Below are 22264 nucleotides of genomic sequence, written 5' to 3' on the forward strand. Positions count from 1 at the left end.
TTATAACTGTCGTATTTTGATCAGTGATTATTCCATTTCTAGAAAAATAGAACATAAAAAATTATAACATATTTAAGAAAGAAATTGCAGGTTTTATACGACTATTTATGAATATAAAACATATCCAATAACGTATCAATATTCAGGGCAACGTTTATCATACTGTTTTTCTTTACTAATCAGCAATACCAAAAATTTGACCTTATTTGCCAATAAAATATAAATATTTCTATTAGAAACACTAAGCTATGATGTGACGTAAACGTCAAGCCGGATTCCTATTGGCTCAACGGAGTTGGGCGAGCCTCATTTTCGTGAGGCGCTCCTGCGCATGCGCGCTTGTCCACCGACGCGTCACTGCGCATTCAACATGGACCCGACGGTAAAGCGGTAGCGACGGACGCCTCTACGAGTCATGTTTATATTCGCCCATTCCGACGCCTCATTATTTAGAAAAAAGCACTCCGGTTGACCGGAGGAAACCTAAAATGTATAGCTTCCAAAATCTACCGCCCGTCCTTGGATAAGTGATTGATGAGATACCGGTCATGGCTGGATTGATCAAGAAACAGATCCTGAAACATCTCTCCAGGTCAGAGCTGATCCCTTACTGACACCTTTTCGGTCTTTTACATACATGTCGATGCCTGATAAATGTGAACCGTGGGTCGAAGGCTTAGATGAGTCCTGCTGATGTGGCTGTGCTGGATGACACATGCTGATGGGTCATAACTGGGTTTTGACAGCTTGCCAGAGAAAATGCTGTTCCACTGGGTTGATGTCAAAACATGCTTTGGGTGTCATGTCTCAAGCTAAACGAGTCTGTCTGCTCCCATCTTAATGTGTTTTTATGGGTCAGTGTTATAAGAGAGCTGTCTGGCTTGAAATCCCTTTCTAGATGTGTTCTGCTTTGGAAACCACCCCTCATCCCTTTCTAAGGTCTTTGGTAAGGTCTAAGTGGATTCACTTACTATTAGCATGGCAGCCTGACCCCATTTTCAGCCCAATGTTGTATTTAATTGACATTTAAAGGTCAGTTTGTTATCAAATAGTCTAGTTGGATGCTTTCAGGCCCCCCATGTAACCCAAGGATATATCCTAATATTTATGATTATGGGAGATAAATGTAAGGTTTAAGAGTCTGAATGTGAAAAACCCATGTTGATTGATCTTAAAGTCAGCATGAAATGAAAATGCACTCTGTTCATCCATGCATGTTTGTTTCATTTTTGAACACTTTTTGACCTTGTAATTTTTTAATCAGAATGTCATAACTAGATTTTCTTGCGCAGTGGTTCCCAACCCTAGTTCTGGAGTACCCACAACACTGAACATTTTTGATGTTTTTGTTATCTGACACGTCCATCTGAGGTCTTTACTAGCGAGCTGATTGATTAGGGGGACATCTATGGGTATGTTTACACAACATTGATGTACTAAAAGTGGAAAAGTTTTTCCTTTGCGTTTTTCATGTTTCATGTACTTTTAAAAGTAATGCATTATAATACTGCGTTACTCCTTAAAAAAGTAGCCTTACTAATCACGTTAGTTACTTTTTATGGACGTTACATTACTTTTGGGTTACTTTTTCTCACCTGGGCTGACTTTTCAGCTTTTCAGCCATTCTGGATTGAAGAAGAATAGGATGCAGGAGAAGAAAGTTCAACACCAAACATCAATATTAAATTTAAAAAAAAAAATGAAACACAAATGTCATGTTTATTTAAAGTCATTTTTGCTTATTAGTCTGATTGAATTGGATCGAAGATCAGCAGCAAATACATTGGTTAATAAAGTGAGATTAAGTACATAAAGTATATTTGTAATTTAACATATTTAATTATTGTAGGTTTGCGTCATATTCTGAGATTGTATTTCACTGTTTTTATTCATTTTGAATTATACTGCATCCGTTTCACATTTTATTCTAAAACTAAGTAACCATCATGTTCACACACAGCACACACAACGCCTCTGCACTTATTCACGATTTCTCTCAACATAGGGACAGGAGAGCTATCAGTCAATTTTCAATACTTATTTGAAAAAGTAACTCAGATATTTTGTTGTAAATTTAAAAGTAATGTGTTACTTTACTAGTTACTTGAAAAAAAAGTAATCTGATTACATAACTCAAGTTACTTGTTATGCGTTACCCTCAACACTGCGAAAATTCTTAAAAACTGTATTATGCATACCAGGCCAGTAGTTGGCGATGGCACTTTGTAAGGAAAAACGATGCGACTGAACACGTAACACGTGATACGTAATATGCATGCATATGATGTCACCGTTTTCACAATTTTGTGTTTTTTTTAGGGGCTGTTTACACGACCTTTTTCAACTAAAAACAGAAAACTTTTTATGGGTTTTATGCGTTGTTTAATTGGGGTTGAAGCTAAACTTTGCAGGACAGTGGCTCTCCAGGAGCAGGATTGGACACCCCTGACTTAACCCTCACCCCTTTAAACTACCCTTCCTCTGCCTCCATTTTTTTAAGAGCAGCGGCCACATCTCAAAATTCAAATAACAACCAATGCATAGAACCAAATGTCCACCTTTCATTTTTTTCGATAAGCCGTTACACTTGGAAGTACGTCAAAATATGGAAGAAAAGATCTTTCGTTCATAGTGACTTTAAATCGTAATTTTTGGTAGGCTATGTGACTTGTCCCCTTGAGTGCCTGTGGCCATGATGTAACATCACCGGGCCTAGATCAACAGATTTGGACTTTTTGTTCTAATATTAGACAAAATCTGCAGAATTGCATGGCAAAAGAGCTGAGAGATAAAAAAAAATTGGCATTCTTTTTTAAAGGGATAGTACAATTAAAAAATGAAAAATCATTTACTCAACCTCATTTTGCTCCAAATTTATATGACTTTCTTTCTTTTGTGGGCATTTTGGGGTCCAAAACAACATTGGACCCCATTGACTTTTCATTGTATTGATGGAAAAAACACAGACAATAATGACTTATGATAGTAAATGATGTTCATTTTTGTAATACACAAGACAAGGATGTGCAGGAGATACGTAAAACTTTCTGAAAATGCATTCCAGTTGTGTTGAAATCTGCAGGACTTTTAATGCCCGTTCACACCAAGAATGATAACTGTAAAGATAACTGTAACAATAACTACATTAACGACCACACCAATGCAGTATTCCGTTTATAAGCTGGCTCTTCAGTTATGTCATTTGCTGCATTAAATACTCAAGCTCTTTAAAAGTTGGGCTGTCATTGATTTATTGTTTACCAGATAGAAATAAATCAATCTAAAAGCAATTTGAGTGATACCATTTCTCAGTTGTGGTGTGGACTTTCATATTGTTTTAGAATTAGAATCATTATTACTTTATAGTTATAGTAATATTATGGCGTGAATGGCCCCTTAGACAGTCGACCCTCCAATTTCGCAAGATGATTGAGTCATGTCTTTTTAATTTCTAATGTGTTCAGTTTGCTGTGGAAACTTGAATTAAATCTGGGTGGATTGTTAGGGTGAGGCCTGGGTTCAACAGAAACAACGTTTCGCCTTTGCGGCCGAGTGCACATTGTGCCAAATGGTTTCACTATTGTGTGCCATTGTAGTGTCAGTTCTTGAGTCCAACCTACCTGCATTATTTATTCCCTCAGTGGAGCGAATCCAGATGAAATCCTACACCTTTTCATTCAAAATGACACTTGGTAAAATGGTGAAATGTGGTCTCATTGTGTTCCTCATTTGATAAGCAATAGCTCAGGTCCACGTTGTCGACCAGTCGGTGTGATAAAATGAAGTTGTGTGAGATGGCATTTCATAAGTGTCGTAACTTTTGGCCATGCTCTTCAGGTTGGACATGTTTAGGGCTTGTATGTGTTGGTTGCGCACTCTGCGTTTTCTGGAGGAATATTAGCACTCAAGGCCTCCTAAAAATGGATAGTGCGCACTCTGTGGACCTTGACTTATTGTTTATGACGTAGCGTTTAATTTATTTACCACTGAGAGACTTTCGCCCAGACTTTGACCTACACAAAATCAAGTTTTCCTCTTGTGGCAGCACTTTTTCAGTCTGTAATAGTCTCATATTTATTGTTATAGCTTATCAAACGTTTTGGATACTTTCCAGTCGCCTGATACTACCCTACAAAGTGGACTTCACAGGGTATGCGGCCATCTTAAGTGCAATCCCAAACCGTAGAAAGTGTAAAATAGCATGGGGAACAAGTCAATATTACTTCACAAGAAGTGGAAAAGGAAATTTACCCACCAGGCATTATGCACTACCTTAGTGCTACACAAACTTTAAATTAAAGCAGTGAAACTAACTTGAGGTATAGTGTACAATATGAAAATATTAATTATATTAAATTATATTATTATATTATTTATTTATTTTGTTAAATATATAATATTAATATTAATTTATAATTACAATTTTTATAAATATTTTAAATTTAAATATATATGTATATATGTATATATATATGTAATATTAAAAAATATGATATATATGTATATGTGTGTGTGTGTGTGTGTGTGTGTGTGTGTGTTTTTGGAGAGTCTGATTTGGTGAAAATCAGAAGCTGCCCTGAAGGGGTCTGATTGAAGCTGTAGGCATTTGTCAGAGGAATGAAACGTGCCCAGCCTGTATTTCCAGTCTGTGACCCCCATATTAGAAGATGAACTGAATAACATAGTCCTATCTGTTTGTTAGTGTGTGCTCATGGTTATTCATTGTAAAACCAGGGTAAAAATTCCTGTGGTGGTCAATGAGGCTGTGTTTGCCCTTTTAGGACTAGTTTTTCAGACACTGCATGAACTCCAAGCCAGACTGAGAAAATATTTACATCAGAGAATCAGTGTTATTCTTAAGAACAGTGTTAATCTGAAGCGATAGTTCACTCAGAAATGTCATTATTTACTCACATTCGTGTTGTTCCAAACCTGGAAGAGCTGCTGTTTTTCATATAATGAAAATAAATGGAGACCAGTCACTATTCATGTTCACTGTATGGAAAAGAGCAGCCTGAACATCTTGATAATCTTCTCCTTTTGTTCTCTATGGAAGAAAGTAAGTCATACTGGTTACTAAAGACCTGAGGGTGAGTATAGTAGAGGTTATCATTTTTGACTTAATATTTGTGTGACTTGATTTTGGTTGATTTATTAAACTAAAGTAACACAATACTCGTTGTAATGTTTCTTCTTCAGGAGGAATAAAGTGTTTTAAAGTGGAAGATTGTGTAGAAAATCAATACACACACAGGAAAAAGGCAGCGGTCTGACTGACACAATTGAACAGATGCATTCCCAGGTGCATTTTCTACAGCACTTCTACAGAAACTGTCATTCACAGCGACTGTGGTTTGCCATTGATCAGGTTTATTGCAATAGACCTGACAAGCAACATGTGGCTGTTTAGCAGCTTTCAGTCGATTATGTTGATAATGGTTACTCCTAGTATAAAAGTCACTTCCTGTTACTCCGGGACTTAAACAGAATCAGGATGCAGGGTTTGTTCCACATATTGAGGCCGAGGTTTCACATCACTGTAGTGTGAACTGAAGTGAAACTTAAAGCACCAAGTTGGATTTTTTTTTTTTTCCTTCAGCTTTTTTCATCATTTATCCAAAATGAGGTTGTCTGATCTGTACACACACAAACACAGCCTCAGAGAATGACTTCAGATGGCTGCTTATGGAGTTTCCCCTTGATTCAACTCTTTGGTAGTTAGACTTTGGTGTTGTAGTTTCACAGTCTTAGAAATAAGGAAATGCAGATCTAGACCTAGATAGTTTTTGAGATTAAGTTGATGGGTTGTGTTGTCAGTCTTAAGAAGTGTCAGCATAATGAAGCTGACTTAACATCAGTCTGTATTTAATGTGATACAATAAAAAAAAGACCCTGTACCACGCTATTATGGCATGAAATGCCTCTCAATTATGTTACCTGGAAGTAAAACTAATTAAAGGGATATTTCACCCAAAAATGAAAATTCTGTCATTAATTACTCACCCTCATGTTGTTGTTTTTTTTATCCATGTTTGTTTTTGTTAATTGAAATAAAGTTAAAATAAAATGTAAATATTAGATGACAATCTTAAACTAATAAAATAAGTTTGTTAAAATTAGGGCTGCAAGATTTATCGCGATTAAACTGAACGTGATTTGGCAAAGGCTGCGATTATTTTATGCGCAGCTTGTCAGAGCTGTACGGCTCTGTGATCAGTAGTAAATGCTTCTCCATCATAAAGCCAGAGGGCGCTTTTGTGCAGAAACTCCACATATGCCCTGCCGCAGAAGTAGATAACATGCATCATATTGCTGTAGCTGAATAAACAGAAGATTGAAATGCTTTGATTGATTAAACATGACTAATAAACACACGACTGCCTTATTCTGTGTAAGAAGCCACATCATCTCACAGAAGATGCTCAACTGTCATTATGAAGTGAGTTTGGAGTAAAAACATGTTATTAAATGTCTTTTGTTGGACAAGATGTTAATAAATGCTTCTCATGTCTGGAAAGATGTTTGACGTGTGTTGCTTTTTCAAATGTACATTATAAGTGACTCAAACTCGCAGTGCTTTCAGATGGATTAGCATTTGGAGTCATACTTCATTGACAAGCTGCGCAAAAAAATAAAATAATCGCAGCCTTTGCAATTTCATAATTGCACTAAGAATCGTGTTTAAGTTCAATGTTATTTTTCGTATCGTGTGATAAATCGTGCAGCCCTAGTTGAAATACTAAAACTATTGACTTTTAAGAGTCAAAAAGCTGAGTTACTTGTTTGAATCAGTCTGAAACACTTGTATAATTTACAGCATTAGCGGAGAGGACAATTTCTTTCATTTTAACCAGTATACCCAAATGAATCTGAAACTAATCACAATTGAAATCACAAAATTACTGCTGCTGTGTTGTGTCTTCCGAGAAGTTAATGATAATAAGTTTTTATTGGACATATGCCTAGTAGGTCTATGTTTCTATAGCAAGCGGCTTAGTTCTGGACTATGGCATGAGTTGATCAGTGTTTATTTGCCATAAAAAAGAGCATTAACATCTTCTGTCTGGAGGAAAGCCCTTAGTAATGTAACCGTCTGTTCTCTTTTACCGCTGCTGTGCTGTTCATCCTTGCTTCTGTCGATGTTATCGCCTTGCCGACCTTCCTCAGGTTCTGTCCCTCAGCTGTTGTTCTCTAACGACTCCCATTGGATGCTGATATTTTTTTTTTTTTTTTTCCTGCCTAGAATTCATCCATGCACCTCTTGGGGCTTGTCTAAAACCCTGTGCTGAGATGCAGGATGGCGCTTTGCACACATTGCACTTGTGTTTGTTTATGTGTGTATCATTGTGACATTTGCATAGGGTCTGTGAGGGCTTTTGTCATCCTGTGAATAACTGCTGCGTTTGGGCTATTCAGAGCTCTCCTTCTGTGTCCTTGGCGTAAAGCATTAGATTAATAAGTCACCATAACTGGGACATAATCTCCTTCAAGCATCTCATTCAAGAGATGCCCACACTTTGAAATTCATCCAGTGAGTGCAGGGATCCAAGCTGCTATTATGTTAGATATGATTGACAAAATACAGAGAATTTGTCACTTCTAGAGTTGTCAAAAGTACCGACTTTGGTACCTATTGGTACTGAAATTTAAAAAATATTTAAAAAGCGGTTAAACGCTCCCGTGTGTATCTCTATAAGCGCTTGGTGAAGAGATGACATACTTGGTGAACAAAATGACCCAACTGGCTCAACCTAGTGTTGTTTTTAGAGTGTACATTTGTTTTTATTTTTAAAGGGATAGTTCACCCAAAAATGAAAATTTGATGTTTATCTGCTTACCCCCAGGGCATCCAAGATGTAGGTGACTTTGTTTCTTCAGTAGAACACAAATGATGATTTTTAACTCCAACCGTTGCGGTCTGTCAGTCGTATAATGCTTGTCAATGGTAACTCCATCTATAAGAGTCAAAAAAAACATGCACAGACAAATCCAAATTAAACCCTGCGGCTCGTGACGACACATTGATGTCCTAAGACACGAAACGATCGGATTGTGCTAGAAACCGAACAGAATCATTTTTTACCTCTAAAACACCACTATGTCCAACTGCCTTGCGCATCCGGTTGGTGAGGTCTGAACGCGCTCTGATGACGAATCATCATTTGTGTTCTACTGAAGAAACAAAGTCACCTACGTCTTGGATGCCCTGGGGGTAAGCAGATAAACATCAATTTTTCATTTTTGGGTGAACTATCCCTTTAAATATCCTGTTTCACTTGAAAGGAAAAAGTTACATTTATGGATGTAAAATGATTTATAAATGTTGTTTCATGTTGACTTTAAATGGCTTCCTATATTCACAGACATAGTACCAAGACACTATAAGAGCTAAGTTTATACAAATTTGAACAAATACACTTACGGTGCCTACAGTAGTGGGATGTCTTGTCACAATGTCACAGAAGACACTGTATCTGCGAGCTCATTTCCCACAGTGATGCTGAATCATAATGCAAATTATGACATTATTACAGCTTGATGTCTAATTTCTTGGTATTATAGACAGAGTGGCCACAGACTTCACCATGTTAAACATACTCAATCACTGTATGGTTAATTCACTGTAAAGCATGACTGGAGTGACTTACTCTCTTTATGAAATAGTTGTAGCAGCAATTGTATAATAAACCAATTCTAATCACAAAAAGCTATTCGGCAGTCAGTATGGTTTATCGGTATTTTACAATAACTTTGAATGTGCCTCACCCATCATTAGGTTAATTGTTTATGCTTTTAGCTGCCTAAACAGTAGTAGGTCTACTCGTTCTTCTATGTGATTTCAGTCTATGGAGCTTTGTGCATATTATGTGATATTATGGTATGAATGAGTGTCTGTCCATGTCACAGTGCTGTCTTGTGTTGTTTAGACCCAACACCACCCTCACGTCAGTTCAGCAGTGCTGGTATCACCAGGACAGAATGTGTTGACTGTTATAACACTGTTCATTTTGTAGGAGGTTGATTTATAGGCTTTAAATGACCTTCTTGTCATCTAGGATGGGGTAGTATATGGCGGTATACATCACGCAATGGTAAAAATGTGTGAACTTGTATTCTCACTTGTCCTTCACACTGGTTTTGATCTTCAGAGCCTCATTTTGTTTTTAACTGTTTTCAACATTGAAATAAGATCTGAGTTCAGTCCATTAGCACCGAATAAAGATGCATTACTACTAGATGACCCAGGTGTAGTTGAATCAAGCCCACCTGAATGATGTCACCTGGCTGGCACCTGTCTGATCTCTTCAGTGTAGTGGTGGAGCGTTCTGACCCGATATCTGATATATCATGGACTGAAGGTAGGCCGTGTCTGAATGAATATTTAACCGTTCACAGAGCACAGCTACGTAACGCAGAGGCCAGACTATTCAAGTTTCATTTTGAACTGGCTTGCCTATCAAAGTTGGCATGTTTTCACACACTTCTCATCTCGTGTTTGCTTTTGTTTTACACGCAGCGTGATGAACAAGCCCACGCGGTGGTGGTTTAGTAATTCACACCACAGTTCTGTGGAAACTCCTCTGCCTCATCAAGATTCCACCCTCACTGTTTTTTCCCTCCTGAATACTTTTATTTTCCAAAACAAAAAAACAAAAAAATGAATTTGTCATATTTAAATGCGTTCTGCAAATTTAAGGTCATAAATTAAGTGCTGAAAGAATATATAAAAACTATGCAGATCCTGTGTGAGTCTACATGTTCTTCTATGTGATTTCAGAAATCTTTTAATAAGTTTTTTAGTGTGAGTAGATTCTACATACCAAATTTCATGCAAATTGGACAAACGCACTAGGAAGAGTAGGTTTTTCAGAAAATTCAAAATGGTGGAAAAATTTTCATGACGGAAATTAAATCGTCAGAAGTTATAAGCATAAACATGAGTGAATATTTGAACTGTTGGTGGCGCTAGAGGGTTTGAGGTAGAGACTCCAAATTTGCTATGGTAACATTTCAGACTGTCCTATCTGTATGCCAAATTTTTACCATACGGTTCTTTGGGCTGCCATAGACTCGAGCGGAAGAAAAATAATAAGAAAACTAACGATTTCAATAGGGGTCTTCGCCCCTTCGGGGTTTGACCCCTAATAAACAATCAATTTTGTGTTTTGTTTCATATTTTACTGTGTTGTTTTGTTGTAGTTTTTGTTTTGTTTTGTGTTCTTATTTATTTTTTCTATTATTACATTTTTTTAGTTTAATTACATTTCATTTATTTATTTTATTTTTATTCACTCTTTAATTATTTTTGTTCTTTTTAATTTATGGTGTAATTTTATTTTATTGTTTTTCTTTTTATTGTTTAATGTTTAATTTATAATTTATTTATTCCTTATATTTATTTTTTGCTTACATTCATTTTTATTTATTTATTTTATTTTTATTCACTCTTTAATTATTTTTGTTCTATTTAATTTATGGTGTAATTTTATTTTATTGTTTTTCTTTTTATTGTTTAATGTTTAATTTATAATTTATTTTCTGCTTACATTCATTCATTATTTATTTATTTATTTTTTTTATTTTTATTTTTTTATTATTTTATATTTTCCATTGCATTAAGCCGGACTACAAAGAGAGATTTTCCGGAAAATGAGTGCCACGGCTTCCGACCTTTAGACACTGTCATCCTTATTCAGTCTTTAGAATCACAGACGCTGTGAACTTTATCATCTATCTTGTTATGAACTAAAGTATAGTTGTTTCTAGGTTTCCAGATCAGTGGTTACCTCAGTGCAGTTTTTAAACTCTTAGTTGCCTTTATATGAGAAGCTTTGAAGTTATTGAAGTGGTTATTAGTGTTTTGTCACACAGTAATTAGGCTTTTATAATCTACTTGTAGTCCTTTATATAGAGCTCTTTATTTGGTTCTGTTGGAGTGAAACAGGATTAACCAGCCATCTAAGGCTATTCACTCAAACACAGATTACACCTAGTCAGGGACCTAATTACACATTTAACGGTGACTCAAAGGAGCAATCATTTTTAAGTCTAGCTTTCAGTTTAATCTGCGTCAGAAAGAAAAATTTGCTGTGGCTGAACTGTGACTCTGTGTGCTTTTAAACTGGGCTGAAGGTCAAACAAACAGGCCATCCAACATCTTCAAGCTATTCATGACACACCAAAACATTTTTTGCCCAGACTAGCATTGACCTTGGCCACATCATAGGCTTTGAGTGACCGGTTTTTCCACACCCTGACCTGTTTATGCCATTAGCCCGCAGAGTGAAAACAGCTGAAGGAAATGATAACAAATAAAAGAGTTCTGTTATCAACCTCGGCACAAGAGCCATGCAGAGAACATTGCTCTTGCGGGAACACTCTTAAACATTAACTGAAAAATCAATCGGCTCAGAAACAGAAGGTCACGGCCATGTAGAGCTCTCCTCACGTTCTCCGGGTCACTGATGCAGATTCAGATCCTCAAGGTTGCTATACGTTCAAGTTTAGCACTAAATCTATTGATTTCATCGTGGATGGTGTGTCAGCATTACATAGATGAAAAACGTAGCCTGTCTGTGACCTCCAAATGCAAATGCAGCAGTCATATTAATTTTAGTTTTTTTTTTTGTTTTTTTTTGCATCTTTAGTAAAAGTGTGCTGCAGTGGGAGCATTTACTTGATGGATTGTAATCCCATGATGGAATGGATAGATGGATGAATGGATGAATAATTAATGATTAGCTTCCCATGTAAAACAAATGACAGGCAATAGTTTTGGATTGCCCAAGGCTGCAGTGTTAAATGACATAAATAATTATCTCTGACTCCTTCATTCATTAACCATCAAGTTCACAGAAGCAGCATGTCCGTAGGATGAAATCAGACAAAATGTTATGATAATTCTTACTTTACATTCATAGTTTTAATTGTAATACGTCATCATCTTATGGGAAAGTTCTGTTTTCTGTGTTTTCGCCCCTGCACTGTGTACTTTAATCAGTGAACTGTCATTATTGAACTACTTATTAAAGGGTTAGTTCACCCAAAAATGAAAATTATGTCATTAACTACTCACCCTCATGTCGTTCTACACCCGTAAGACCTTCGTCAATCTTCAGAACACAAATTAAGATATTTTTGATGAAATCCAATGGCTCGGTAAGGCCTCTATTGCCAGCAATGTCACCGAACTTCTCAAGATCCAGAAAGGTACTCAAAACATTTTTAAAACAGTTCAAGTGACTACAGTGGTTCTACCTTAATATCATAAAGTGACAAGAATACTTTTTGTGCACCAAAAACCCCCCCAAAATAACGACTTTTCAACAATATCTAGTGATGGACGATTTCAAAACACTGCTTCGAAGCTTTACAAATCTTTTGTTTTGAATCAGTTGTTCGGAGCGCCAAAGTCATGTGATTTCAGCAGTTTGATACGTGATCCGAATCACTGATTCGAAACAAGGCCTCACTGAGGCATCGGATTTCATCAAAAATATCTTAATTTGTGTTCCGAAGATGATTCATTTTTGGGTGAACTAACCCTTTAATGTCCACCAGTGTCCACACGCGCACACACACACACTCACACTCAAACTCGCACAGCTCAGTGGTGGGTGGTAACAGCATGACCGCTCACCGGTCTGCTTGCTTGTAAAGTTGTAATTGCAGTCAAGAGAAAGAGCCATTAAACCATAATGGAAAACTGCAATGTGTGTGCATATGTTTTTTTATGCCTCCCCTCATTCTCTTCATTCATCTTACTGATTTTATTCCCTCATTTCTCCCTGTTCCTCTCTCTCTCTTTCTCTCTCTCTCTCTTTCTCTTTTCTGCAGGTTTGCTAAGAACCTCTCCCCAGATAAGATTAATCTGAGCACTCTGAAAGGGGAGGGCCAGCTTACCAACCTGGAGCTGGATGAGGAGGTTTTGCAGAACATGTTGGATCTGCCCACCTGGCTCGCCATTAATAAAGTCTTCTGCAACAAGGCCGCCATCCGGGTATGAGACGCCATCATTATGAGTCCCTCTGACACTATAATCATAGGATCTGCTGGGAAGAGCTCTGCTGATTGAGCTCAGCCCTCTAGATTTACACACTTAGGCTACATTCAGATTTGTATAATGTCCATACGATATGTACCTTATTGTTTATCAAACAGTTAGTAGAGATTTTTTATTTACCATTTTGGACAGTATTGTACATTTAATTGTGTATGCTCTTTTCTCCAACTTTTTACATTTTTACATTTCCCCTATTTTTACATAGTCTTTGCCATCATGTAAACCTCACTTAAAGTTAATGTTTAAAGGGTAATAATTTAATAACACTTAATAATTTAATAACATCTTTAGCAAAATTTCTATGAAATTTTTAAAAAAATGAATGGTGTCTAAATCTAGATAATGTTGAAGTGTTTTATTTTTAATTAATTTTGAAAAAATATTTTTAAAAGTGTATTTAAAATAGTTTAAATTTAACATTGGCCATAAATTGAAGATGTTATTTTTATTATTAATATAATAATAATAATAATAATAAAAGTAATGCTAAAATAATATTGATTATAATAGTGGAGATTATAATAAAGATAAATTTTTAGCAAATCTCAAAATAAATATACATTTTTCATATTGTACGTTATAATATTGTCTAATTAAATTCACGTAGTGTTTAAAATGTTTATATTATTTTCTAGCATTTTATTTTTTAATTATTTTAACAAAATATATTTAAAATATTTTAAATTTAACGTGATATCAATTTAACATAACTTGATATTGTTTTTATAATAATAATAATTAATATAATTGTAGTAGTATATTACTGTTGTTAGTATTAATAATAATTATTATTACAGTAATATTAATAATAATCTAACATATTAACAATGTTATAATAATAATATTAATCATTTTTATTTTTAATACTATTAAATACGCACACACACACACACACACACACACACACAAACATATAATAGACACAATGGTTTTCATACAAAGATAATGATATTTACTATTCCCTACACCTAAACATGATCTTCAAACAAACCTTTAATGATTATTAGATTTGAAGCACAACATGATTTATGAATGTTTAAAATACTGAGGACCACTTCAGTCCACACAAGTTGGTTTTACTATAATTCTGAGGACATTTTACGTAATTTAGCCCTCACAAGTATAACCAAAACTTAAGGAAATACAATAAAACCAATCCCTAAAAAGTGTATGTGTTTATCTAGGGGCCTGCAGCAACATTATTAATAAACAGCATCATAGATATGAGTACACACATCATATCTCAGAAAAGGTGCTGCAAACAGTGCCTAATTACAATCTGTGTACTTTAATTACAAAGGACAGTGTTTCATAAACTGTAAATATATTTTTCATGTGTGTGTGTGCACCCTAGATCCCATGGACCAAGCTGAAGACTCATCCAATCACTCTGGTAATAACATTAATTATTTTTCTATTTATAAATTTGTAAATTGTTTTATTGTATCTTTTGTTTTTGTTTTGTTTTTTTGTGTTGCGTTTCGTGTTTGGTTGTGGTTTTAGTTTTGTTCGAATTGCTGCTCTGATTAAAGGCAATTATATTTTCTGCAGCTTAATTATTGTGGCTGTAAATAATTTTTTTCAGTCCTTGGATAAAGTTGTCATGGAGATGAGCACCTGTGACGAGCCTCGCCCTCCCAACGGTCCATCACCCATTGCAACAGCCTCGGGTCAAAGGTCCGTTTCAACTGATCGGCACTCTCTTACTTGATTTGTATCTCTTCTCCGCTGCTTCCTGTTTTCATGGTTCCCTCTGTTATTCAAAACCTGGATGTATATAAATTGAAAAGCCATAGAAAACATTATTTCTTTTTGTATTTGTTTTTGTTTGTTTGTTTTCTGGGCTAGATATTATTTTTTGGTGAGTGCTTGTCACAGTGTAAAACTTGCTCGCAATATTATAATATACAAAGTTCTGTCATGAAACTCTAGATGGCGCAGGCGGATAGGTCCTTAACTCAATTTGTTAGCGATCATATCGTTATTTACATGTTATTTACATGCTGTGGCATCAGCAGCCAATAACCTTGCAGCACACTACAGATACCCTCCACCTTCCCCAGCTCCACCTGTATAGATCTTCTATGGGGGTTATTTCATACATGTTATATATGCAGCAGCAGCATGTCTGTAAATGTATTGGCAGTAGCAAGTCTGTATGTTTGTTTGTGGGGTTGTTTTTTAATCTTATTCTGTTTTCATCAGTGAATATGGTTTTGCGGAGAAAGTGGTGGAGGGCATCTCACTCTCTGTGAACTCCATAGTGATCCGTATCAGCGCCAAAGCCTTTAATGCCTCCTTCGAGCTCTCGCAGCTCCAGGTCTACAGCGTCAACACCAGCTGGGCCACTGGTGACCTGCGATACACACGCATCCTGGACCCCACACGTGGAGAGGTGATAACATAGATCTCTCTGGGGTTTTGTTGAGGGCATTAGACGTGTTTTTTTATGCTTACATTATGATGCATTCTAGATCCTAACGTTTAAGGAAGTGAGCTGGCAGATGATCAGGATTGAAGCAGATGCCATCCAGAACACAGAACATGAGGTCCTCAGAGCACCCATACGCCTCATCACCAACCAATCAAGGATCAGAGTCACTTTAAAGAGGAGGGTAAGGATACACACACACATTCGTTACACACCCTTAAACAGTAACATAGGGTTAAATGTACAGAATTAGATCCAAACTTTGTCAATTTTTGAATCACTGTGTACTAGCGTGTGTATTTATGAGAGTGCATGTAGCACTCATTCTTTTATGGTTCAGCTCTGAGGGCAGCCGGGATCTGTTTTTCTGTTGGTAGTCTCAATATTGGCAGCTGATTAGAGGGTTTTATTTTGGTAGCATTCAGCTACACACACACAAGCAATCACAAACAAAACACGTTAAATTAGTACGGTCAAATTTTGTTCAATTAAATGAAATTCAGCAGGGTTTGGGACAGAAAATCTGGGTTTTAAAATCCTTTATAAACCTGGATTTAAAAAAAAAAAAAAAAAAAAAAAAAAAAATATATATATATATATGTTTAAATGTTATATATATTTATACAGTACTGTGCAAAAGTCTTAGGCCACCACCAGCGTTGTTGTTTTAGCAATGTTTTAATGACCATCCATATTTATTTTTTGGTCTTTATTATGATACAAACAGAATATACAGGAAATATGTACACAAAATGTAAAAAAAAAACAAAAAAAAAAACAAGAAAACAGAACAAAATGGCTTCTTTAGGCAAAAATCAGTATTTAGTGTGACCTCCTGGACTACTTCCAATTTCTCAAAGAAGAAAATATGAGTCATTTCTCATCATATTTTGAAGTTTTCTTGGCCTTCCAGTCCTTTTCCATTCCATTTAGGTTTAAGAGAGCCGGGTTCCTGCTATTGCTCAAGTGTAAGAGGAGGTCACTAAATACTTGCCACTTTAGTTTTTTTTTAATTCTGTTTTTTAATACTGAATTCAAATTTCCTGTATTTTCTGGTTATATTCTAATAAAGAGACTTATAAATAATTATATATGGTCATTATACCATTGCTAAAACAACATATAATGGTGGACTTTTGCACAGTACTGTGTGTGTGTGTGTGTGTATATATTTATATTTATATAATGTGTTTTTGTTTTCTGATGAAGAAATTACGAATTTAAATTTGCACATTATTTATGTCACGGCTGTATGTTCATTTGTTTTCCAGATGAAAGACTGTAATGTTGTTGCATCAAAGCTGATTCTAATCCTGGATGACCTGCTGTGGGTGCTGACAGACTCCCAGCTCAAGGCCATGGTGCAGTATGCGAAGTCTCTCAGTGAAGCCATGGAGAAATCAGCTGCGCAGAGGAAGACTATGGCCCCCGACACCACACAGGTGTGTGTTTTAGGGCACTTCCTCATCCCTTCCCCAATCAACCACACCACCTGTTTCAGACTTTTTTTTTTTTTTTTTTTTTGGCTTCTATTGTCCAAGTAATATTTTGGTGCCCCCTACTGGTTATAACTAGATTTTGCAGTGGGTGAAGTGTCAAATGTTGTAAATGTCTTTGTTTGAATGTCTTTAGTGTGTTATCTAAGCTTAAGGTACAGTGTATTTCAACTCTGTTGGTGTTTTTAGGTAACAACGGCACCCCCCTCAGCCCAGCAGGTGCGCACACAGCAGGCTTCAGCCACAGCAGATCAGAATGCTTCCATGGAACGGCTGTTTAACTCCTATGATGTTCGTGAGACCTCACACCACCTCCAAATCACACACTTGGACCTGCATATTTGTGACGACACCAATGCCAAGGACAGAGGTACCGCATGCCCACACTTAATACTGTTAATACCAAAGTGTGTGAGTTTAGTGGTGTTATGCTGAAATGTGTGTCTTTTTTCCCTCTGCAGGAATTAATAAGAGATTAGATGGTGGCGCAATGCAGTTGTCCTTCAGTTCTATCACTGTAGACTATTACCCCTTCCACAAAGCTGGTAAACTCCTCAAACAAAATAGATGCTTCCTTTTAATAACCTGTTGAACAGGAAGATGTTCAGATTATTAAAGATAATGTTTTTTTTTTTTTCTCTCAGGTGAGGGCTGTTTGCATTGGATGCATTACAGTGAGGCCACAAAGTCTCGTGAGACCTGGGCCCGTTCTCTCCTGGAGGAGTTTAAGTCTAATGTGGATATGCTCAAAAACGTAGTCAGTGGCCAGTCGCAGAACTCCCCTCAGCATGGTGAGAATGTCCTGCCCATTAACACACATTGATTGGTTCACTGTAACTGAAAAACAGAAAATGGGTCATGAAAATAATACAAAAATCGCAAACTTTATTTTATTTTATACTTTTATTTATTTTATTTTTTTGGGGGGAAGGGGGGATTTTTGTTTTAAATGTGATCTGGACACTGGTTATTTCATTAACAACTGTTCTTTCTACATGCATAAATCTGGATATCTGCCCATCCAAAAACTATTAATGTAGAATTTGTGACACTTTATTTTAAGGGCTCTTCTCAAAGACTGTAGGGCACTTTCAGATGACACCGATCACACAGTTATGGGTTGTAGTTATGTTCAAAGTAGGGCTGCACAATATATCGCGATTTATTGCAAATTTTATCGCACGTGATTTGGCAAAGGCTGCGATTATTTTATGCGCAGTTTGTCAGAGCTATAAGGCTCTGTGATCAGTAGTAAATGCTTGTCCATCTGAAAGCCAGAGGGCGCTCTTGTGCAGAAACTCCAAATATGCCCTGCCGCAGAAGTAGTTAACATGTCATTCCAGGAAATCCCTATGGGCATCATACTATCACTGTAGCCGAATAAACAGAAGATTGAAATGCTTTGATTAAACATGACTAATAAACACACGACTGCCTTATTCTGTGTAAGAAGCCACATCATCTCACAGAAGGATGCTCAACTGTCATTATGAAGTGAGTTTGGAGTAAAAACATGTTATTAAATGTCTTTTTTTGGACAAGATGTTAATAAATGCTTCTCATGTCTGGAAAGATGTTTGACGCGTGTTGCTTTTTCAAATGTACATTATAAGTGACTCAAACTCGCAGTGCTTTCAGATGGATTAGCATTTGGAGCCGTACTTCATTGACAAGCTGCGCATAAAAAAAACAGTCACAACATTTGCGATTTCATAATCGCACTAAGAATCGCGTTTAAGCGCGATTTCAATGTTATTTTTCATATGGTGCGATACATCGTGCAGCCCTAGTTCAAAGTTTTCCTTGTGGCCTCTGAGAGTGTAGCAGAGTCTTTGTATAAGTGCCTTTAGCTAAAGTGTACAGTTTTTAGCTCAGTAGCGCAGTACGGCTAATGCTTATGAGCATATTGTGATTATGGCTTTAATAACGTCCTTAGAGTGTGTTTTGCAGTGGTCATTAAGTGTGTCCTGATAGCAGCTAACACCTGTCCGAGTTTGAGAGGTTTTTTTTGCGTAATGGGTTCTGTGTCCCCAGTCCGTCAGTCGATTGTCTTAGAGGCGCAGGGTGAAGGGATAATGGTTAGGGAGCTGGACTCAGGCCCAGATGGTTTGTGGCCGCTCTCCCCTACGGCCAACTGCTGCTGGTGTCTGGAGACAGGTACCTCTCTGGTGTGCGTTTGAGGTGCCACACAAACACATGGCTGCGGTTTGTGCAGGTGGTCCACTGTGATTGTGAATTTTGAGATTGTGTTTCCCACAGGAAAGATCTCCACCAGCTCCAGCACTTCCTTCTCGCCTCCATCTGCACCGAGAACCCAACTCATGTCCAGCTCAATTGTGCTACGGATGGCAGATTTCAGCATCTATCAGGTTTGTGTGGATAAACACACACATACAACAGATTTTCTGCAATCTGCATGCTCATTCATAAAAAAACAAGAGCACACAGATGCAAAAATACTGTAAAAGTTGCCCACATGAGTTGCATGCTATAGTCCAAATCAGAAAACAGAAACATGTTCACTGAAAATCTTCTGCAATAGCTGTTTAATGTCATTTGTTCTCAGCTCAATTTAAATTCAAATATGGTGTGACACCATGTGTCGCCATGTTTGATATAAACTTAAAAAACATGTGAGAACCAATGATTTCATCGTTGACATCAAAGCTGCAACATGGCTTGAATGCTCAAAATGTGAGACTGTGTTAAAACCTTTTTATAAGTTGTTTGTTCCGCTATGTTGAAGGTGTCTACAGCAGACCAGCCACGATCCAGTCCTCAAAGCATGATATCCTGCAATAAGAAAACCCTCTATCTCCCCCAAGAGATGCCGGCCATCCATGCCGAATTCACAGAGTACTACTTCCCAGATGGCAAAGACTATCCCAGTAAGACAGAAGTGACCAACATTTATCATTAACAAAACAAAATCAGAATATTCACTTAATATCAGTTCAACTCAAGCATTCTCTGAATTGACATGAATAAACTCTCTCCCTGCAGTCCCTTGTCCCAACCTGTACGTGCAGTTGAACGCGCTACAGCTGGTGCTTGACTCGCGCAGTCTGGTTTGGCTCAATCTGTTTGCACTAGACCTTCGTCAGAGCTTAGAACAATTTATGGAGCTGTACAAACTCAATGACTCTCAGAAACCTGACGAACATGTAGATATCAGAGTGGACGGACTCATGCTGAAGGTAGAAATTCAATTACGTTTGCATACTTCCAGTGAAATGTGGGTTGCAGTGTCTGTCTCAAACTGCATTTTAATATATAACTGTGTTTTAATGTTTGTAGCTGGTGGTCCCTGCAGACCAGGAGAAGGGTCAGCCTGGCCAGCCTCGCTCTCTGTCAGTGCAGACCTCTGAGATGGTAGCCACTAACACACGTCACTCTTCTGGATGCACTCGGTCCAGTCTGGAATCCCTTTTGCAGGCCTTCCAGGAGCAACCCTTCTTCACCTCCCTCTCTTCCTCCTTTCCTCATGCCCAAAACTCCTTCTCTGTGCTGCATTCAGCCTTCCAACGGCATGCTCATGAGCAGGATACGCGTGTTCATGATGTGTACCGGGGCCTCGCTCCACCATCTCTCTCCACCAGTGCCCTCAAAACACCAGCAGCCACTGACTTGTGGGCTCTGCACTTCTCTCAGTTCTGGGTGGACTATGAGGGCTCACGCAGTGGGCGAGGTCGTCCGACACCTTGCGTGGACTCTTTCCCTCTGACTCTTTGGGTATGCCACCCTGCCCGATACACCCTGCACCACGAGAGGCTCAGAGCAGGCGTAGGGTCAGGCCTGTTGCCTCGCAGTGAGTCAGCAGAGATTGCCAACCGTCTGCAGAGGAAAAAGCTTCTTAAGGAGTACTACAGCACTGATGCATGTCTAAGCAACATGCCAAGCAATGGTCTCCACAAACCACAGTCTCTAGATGGCCTATTTAGCGACTCCTCTTCGTCTCTTTCCCTTGCTTCCTCGTCCTCTTCCAATGAAGTAGACTTGCAGGTGCTAGTGCACGTTCAGAAGCACCTGAGTGCTCAGGTGAGCCATGGCCAGTATATGTTCCTGCTCAGACTGCAACATGCTGTGAAATCTCTGCAGCGCACTTTACAGCAAGATCTGGAGCAGTATGGCTCCAAGCTCCAGGGTCCCACACAACCCTTCAGCGTCTGCGTGGGCATGCTCATGAAAAGTGCAGAAGTTGCACTACTTTTAAAGCCTATTCCCCAACCGGATTTAAGCACCAGCCCCCTGGACTCTGATGTCTCCCCCTCAGAAAGCAGGACCACTCTTGAAGCTGGGAGTGAGGTGGGCGAGGAACACGAGAGACCCTCGGCTGCAGGAGAGGCTACTCCAAACGCAGATCAGCTCCTCTTTGCGGATACGCATGGGCTCAACGTGTCTCCTCTCCTTCCATCCACATCCCCATCTCCTGCTCTGAGAAAGGCTTCTATGGATGAGATGAGTAGCGTGGCATCTGGAGGGAAGGTGCCGTCTGAGGAGAAGAAGGAATTGATTGAAGGATCTTTTGATGGAGAGGGCAGCAGAACTGAAACCAAAGGGCAACAGAGTGAAACCTCACAAGGTGGAACTGCGGGAGTCTCTGACACTTCTTCCAGGGAGTGGAACGACAAGAGTCAGGGAGGCAGGCTGCCTCAGTCCATGTCCAGGTATTGCAGTGTTTGTATATTTAGAGCACAACTACCCATTCTTTCCTGCTTGGTTTTTGAAAATTGATAATGGAAGTAGAGTTGTATGGCTCTGTCCCCTGTCCACCTTAGAGTACACACTTTGGTGACATAATGTTGCACTAATTGGATAGTTGACGAAAGCGCATCCTTCATTAAAGGGTGCTTCACAAGCACAAAGGGGGTGGTTGTGATCATCTTGTTGTACCTTAAAATGACAAATGGGACAACAAACGGTCTTGTAGACTACATAGACAGGGGTAGCCAACCCTGCTCATAGAGAAATACCTTCCTGCAAACTTCTAACCCTGCTGATCATGTTCTTCCGGATTACTCGAAACTTCCAGGCAGTTGTACAGGAACCAGTTGGAGCTAAACTCTGCTGGAAGGTATCCCTCCAGGAGCAGGACACCCTTGCCCTAAACCTATCCTTAAACTTACCCCTTGGTAGCAGCAAATGCATAGTATGAGGGTTACTATCTAACCCAGGGGTGGGCAACTCTGGCCCTCCGGATCCACTGTCCTGCAGAGTTTAGCTTCATACACACCTGCATGTAATTTTTAAGTAATCCTGAAGAATTTTGGTTTG

General features: G+C 38.1%; 1 protein-coding gene across 5 annotated transcripts in view; it reads left to right on the top strand.

Annotated features, from left to right (window-relative positions):
* Nucleotides 1-331: 331 nt before the first annotated feature.
* The window catches only part of bltp3b (bridge-like lipid transfer protein family member 3B), a 35096-nt gene continuing 13163 nt past the window's right edge, over nucleotides 332-22264 (top strand). For all 5 annotated transcript variants that reach the window (XM_051891001.1, XM_051891003.1, XM_051891002.1 and 2 more), the window contains exons 1-14: nucleotides 332-592; nucleotides 12838-13000; nucleotides 14418-14456; nucleotides 14649-14740; nucleotides 15269-15458; nucleotides 15538-15678; nucleotides 16766-16936; nucleotides 17180-17360; nucleotides 17452-17535; nucleotides 17635-17781; nucleotides 19250-19359; nucleotides 19737-19878; nucleotides 19994-20187; nucleotides 20288-21657. In XM_051891001.1, the coding sequence (XP_051746961.1) occupies nucleotides 549-592; nucleotides 12838-13000; nucleotides 14418-14456; nucleotides 14649-14740; nucleotides 15269-15458; nucleotides 15538-15678; nucleotides 16766-16936; nucleotides 17180-17360; nucleotides 17452-17535; nucleotides 17635-17781; nucleotides 19250-19359; nucleotides 19737-19878; nucleotides 19994-20187; nucleotides 20288-21657 (3068 nt within the window). In that variant the 5' untranslated portion in view covers nucleotides 332-548. The remainder of the gene's footprint in view (nucleotides 593-12837; nucleotides 13001-14417; nucleotides 14457-14648; nucleotides 14741-15268; nucleotides 15459-15537; nucleotides 15679-16765; nucleotides 16937-17179; nucleotides 17361-17451; nucleotides 17536-17634; nucleotides 17782-19249; nucleotides 19360-19736; nucleotides 19879-19993; nucleotides 20188-20287; nucleotides 21658-22264) is intronic.

The sequence above is a fragment of the Ctenopharyngodon idella genome, chromosome 4 (genome assembly GCF_019924925.1).
Source record: "Ctenopharyngodon idella isolate HZGC_01 chromosome 4, HZGC01, whole genome shotgun sequence".
NCBI classification, from domain to species: domain Eukaryota; kingdom Metazoa; phylum Chordata; class Actinopteri; order Cypriniformes; family Xenocyprididae; genus Ctenopharyngodon; species Ctenopharyngodon idella.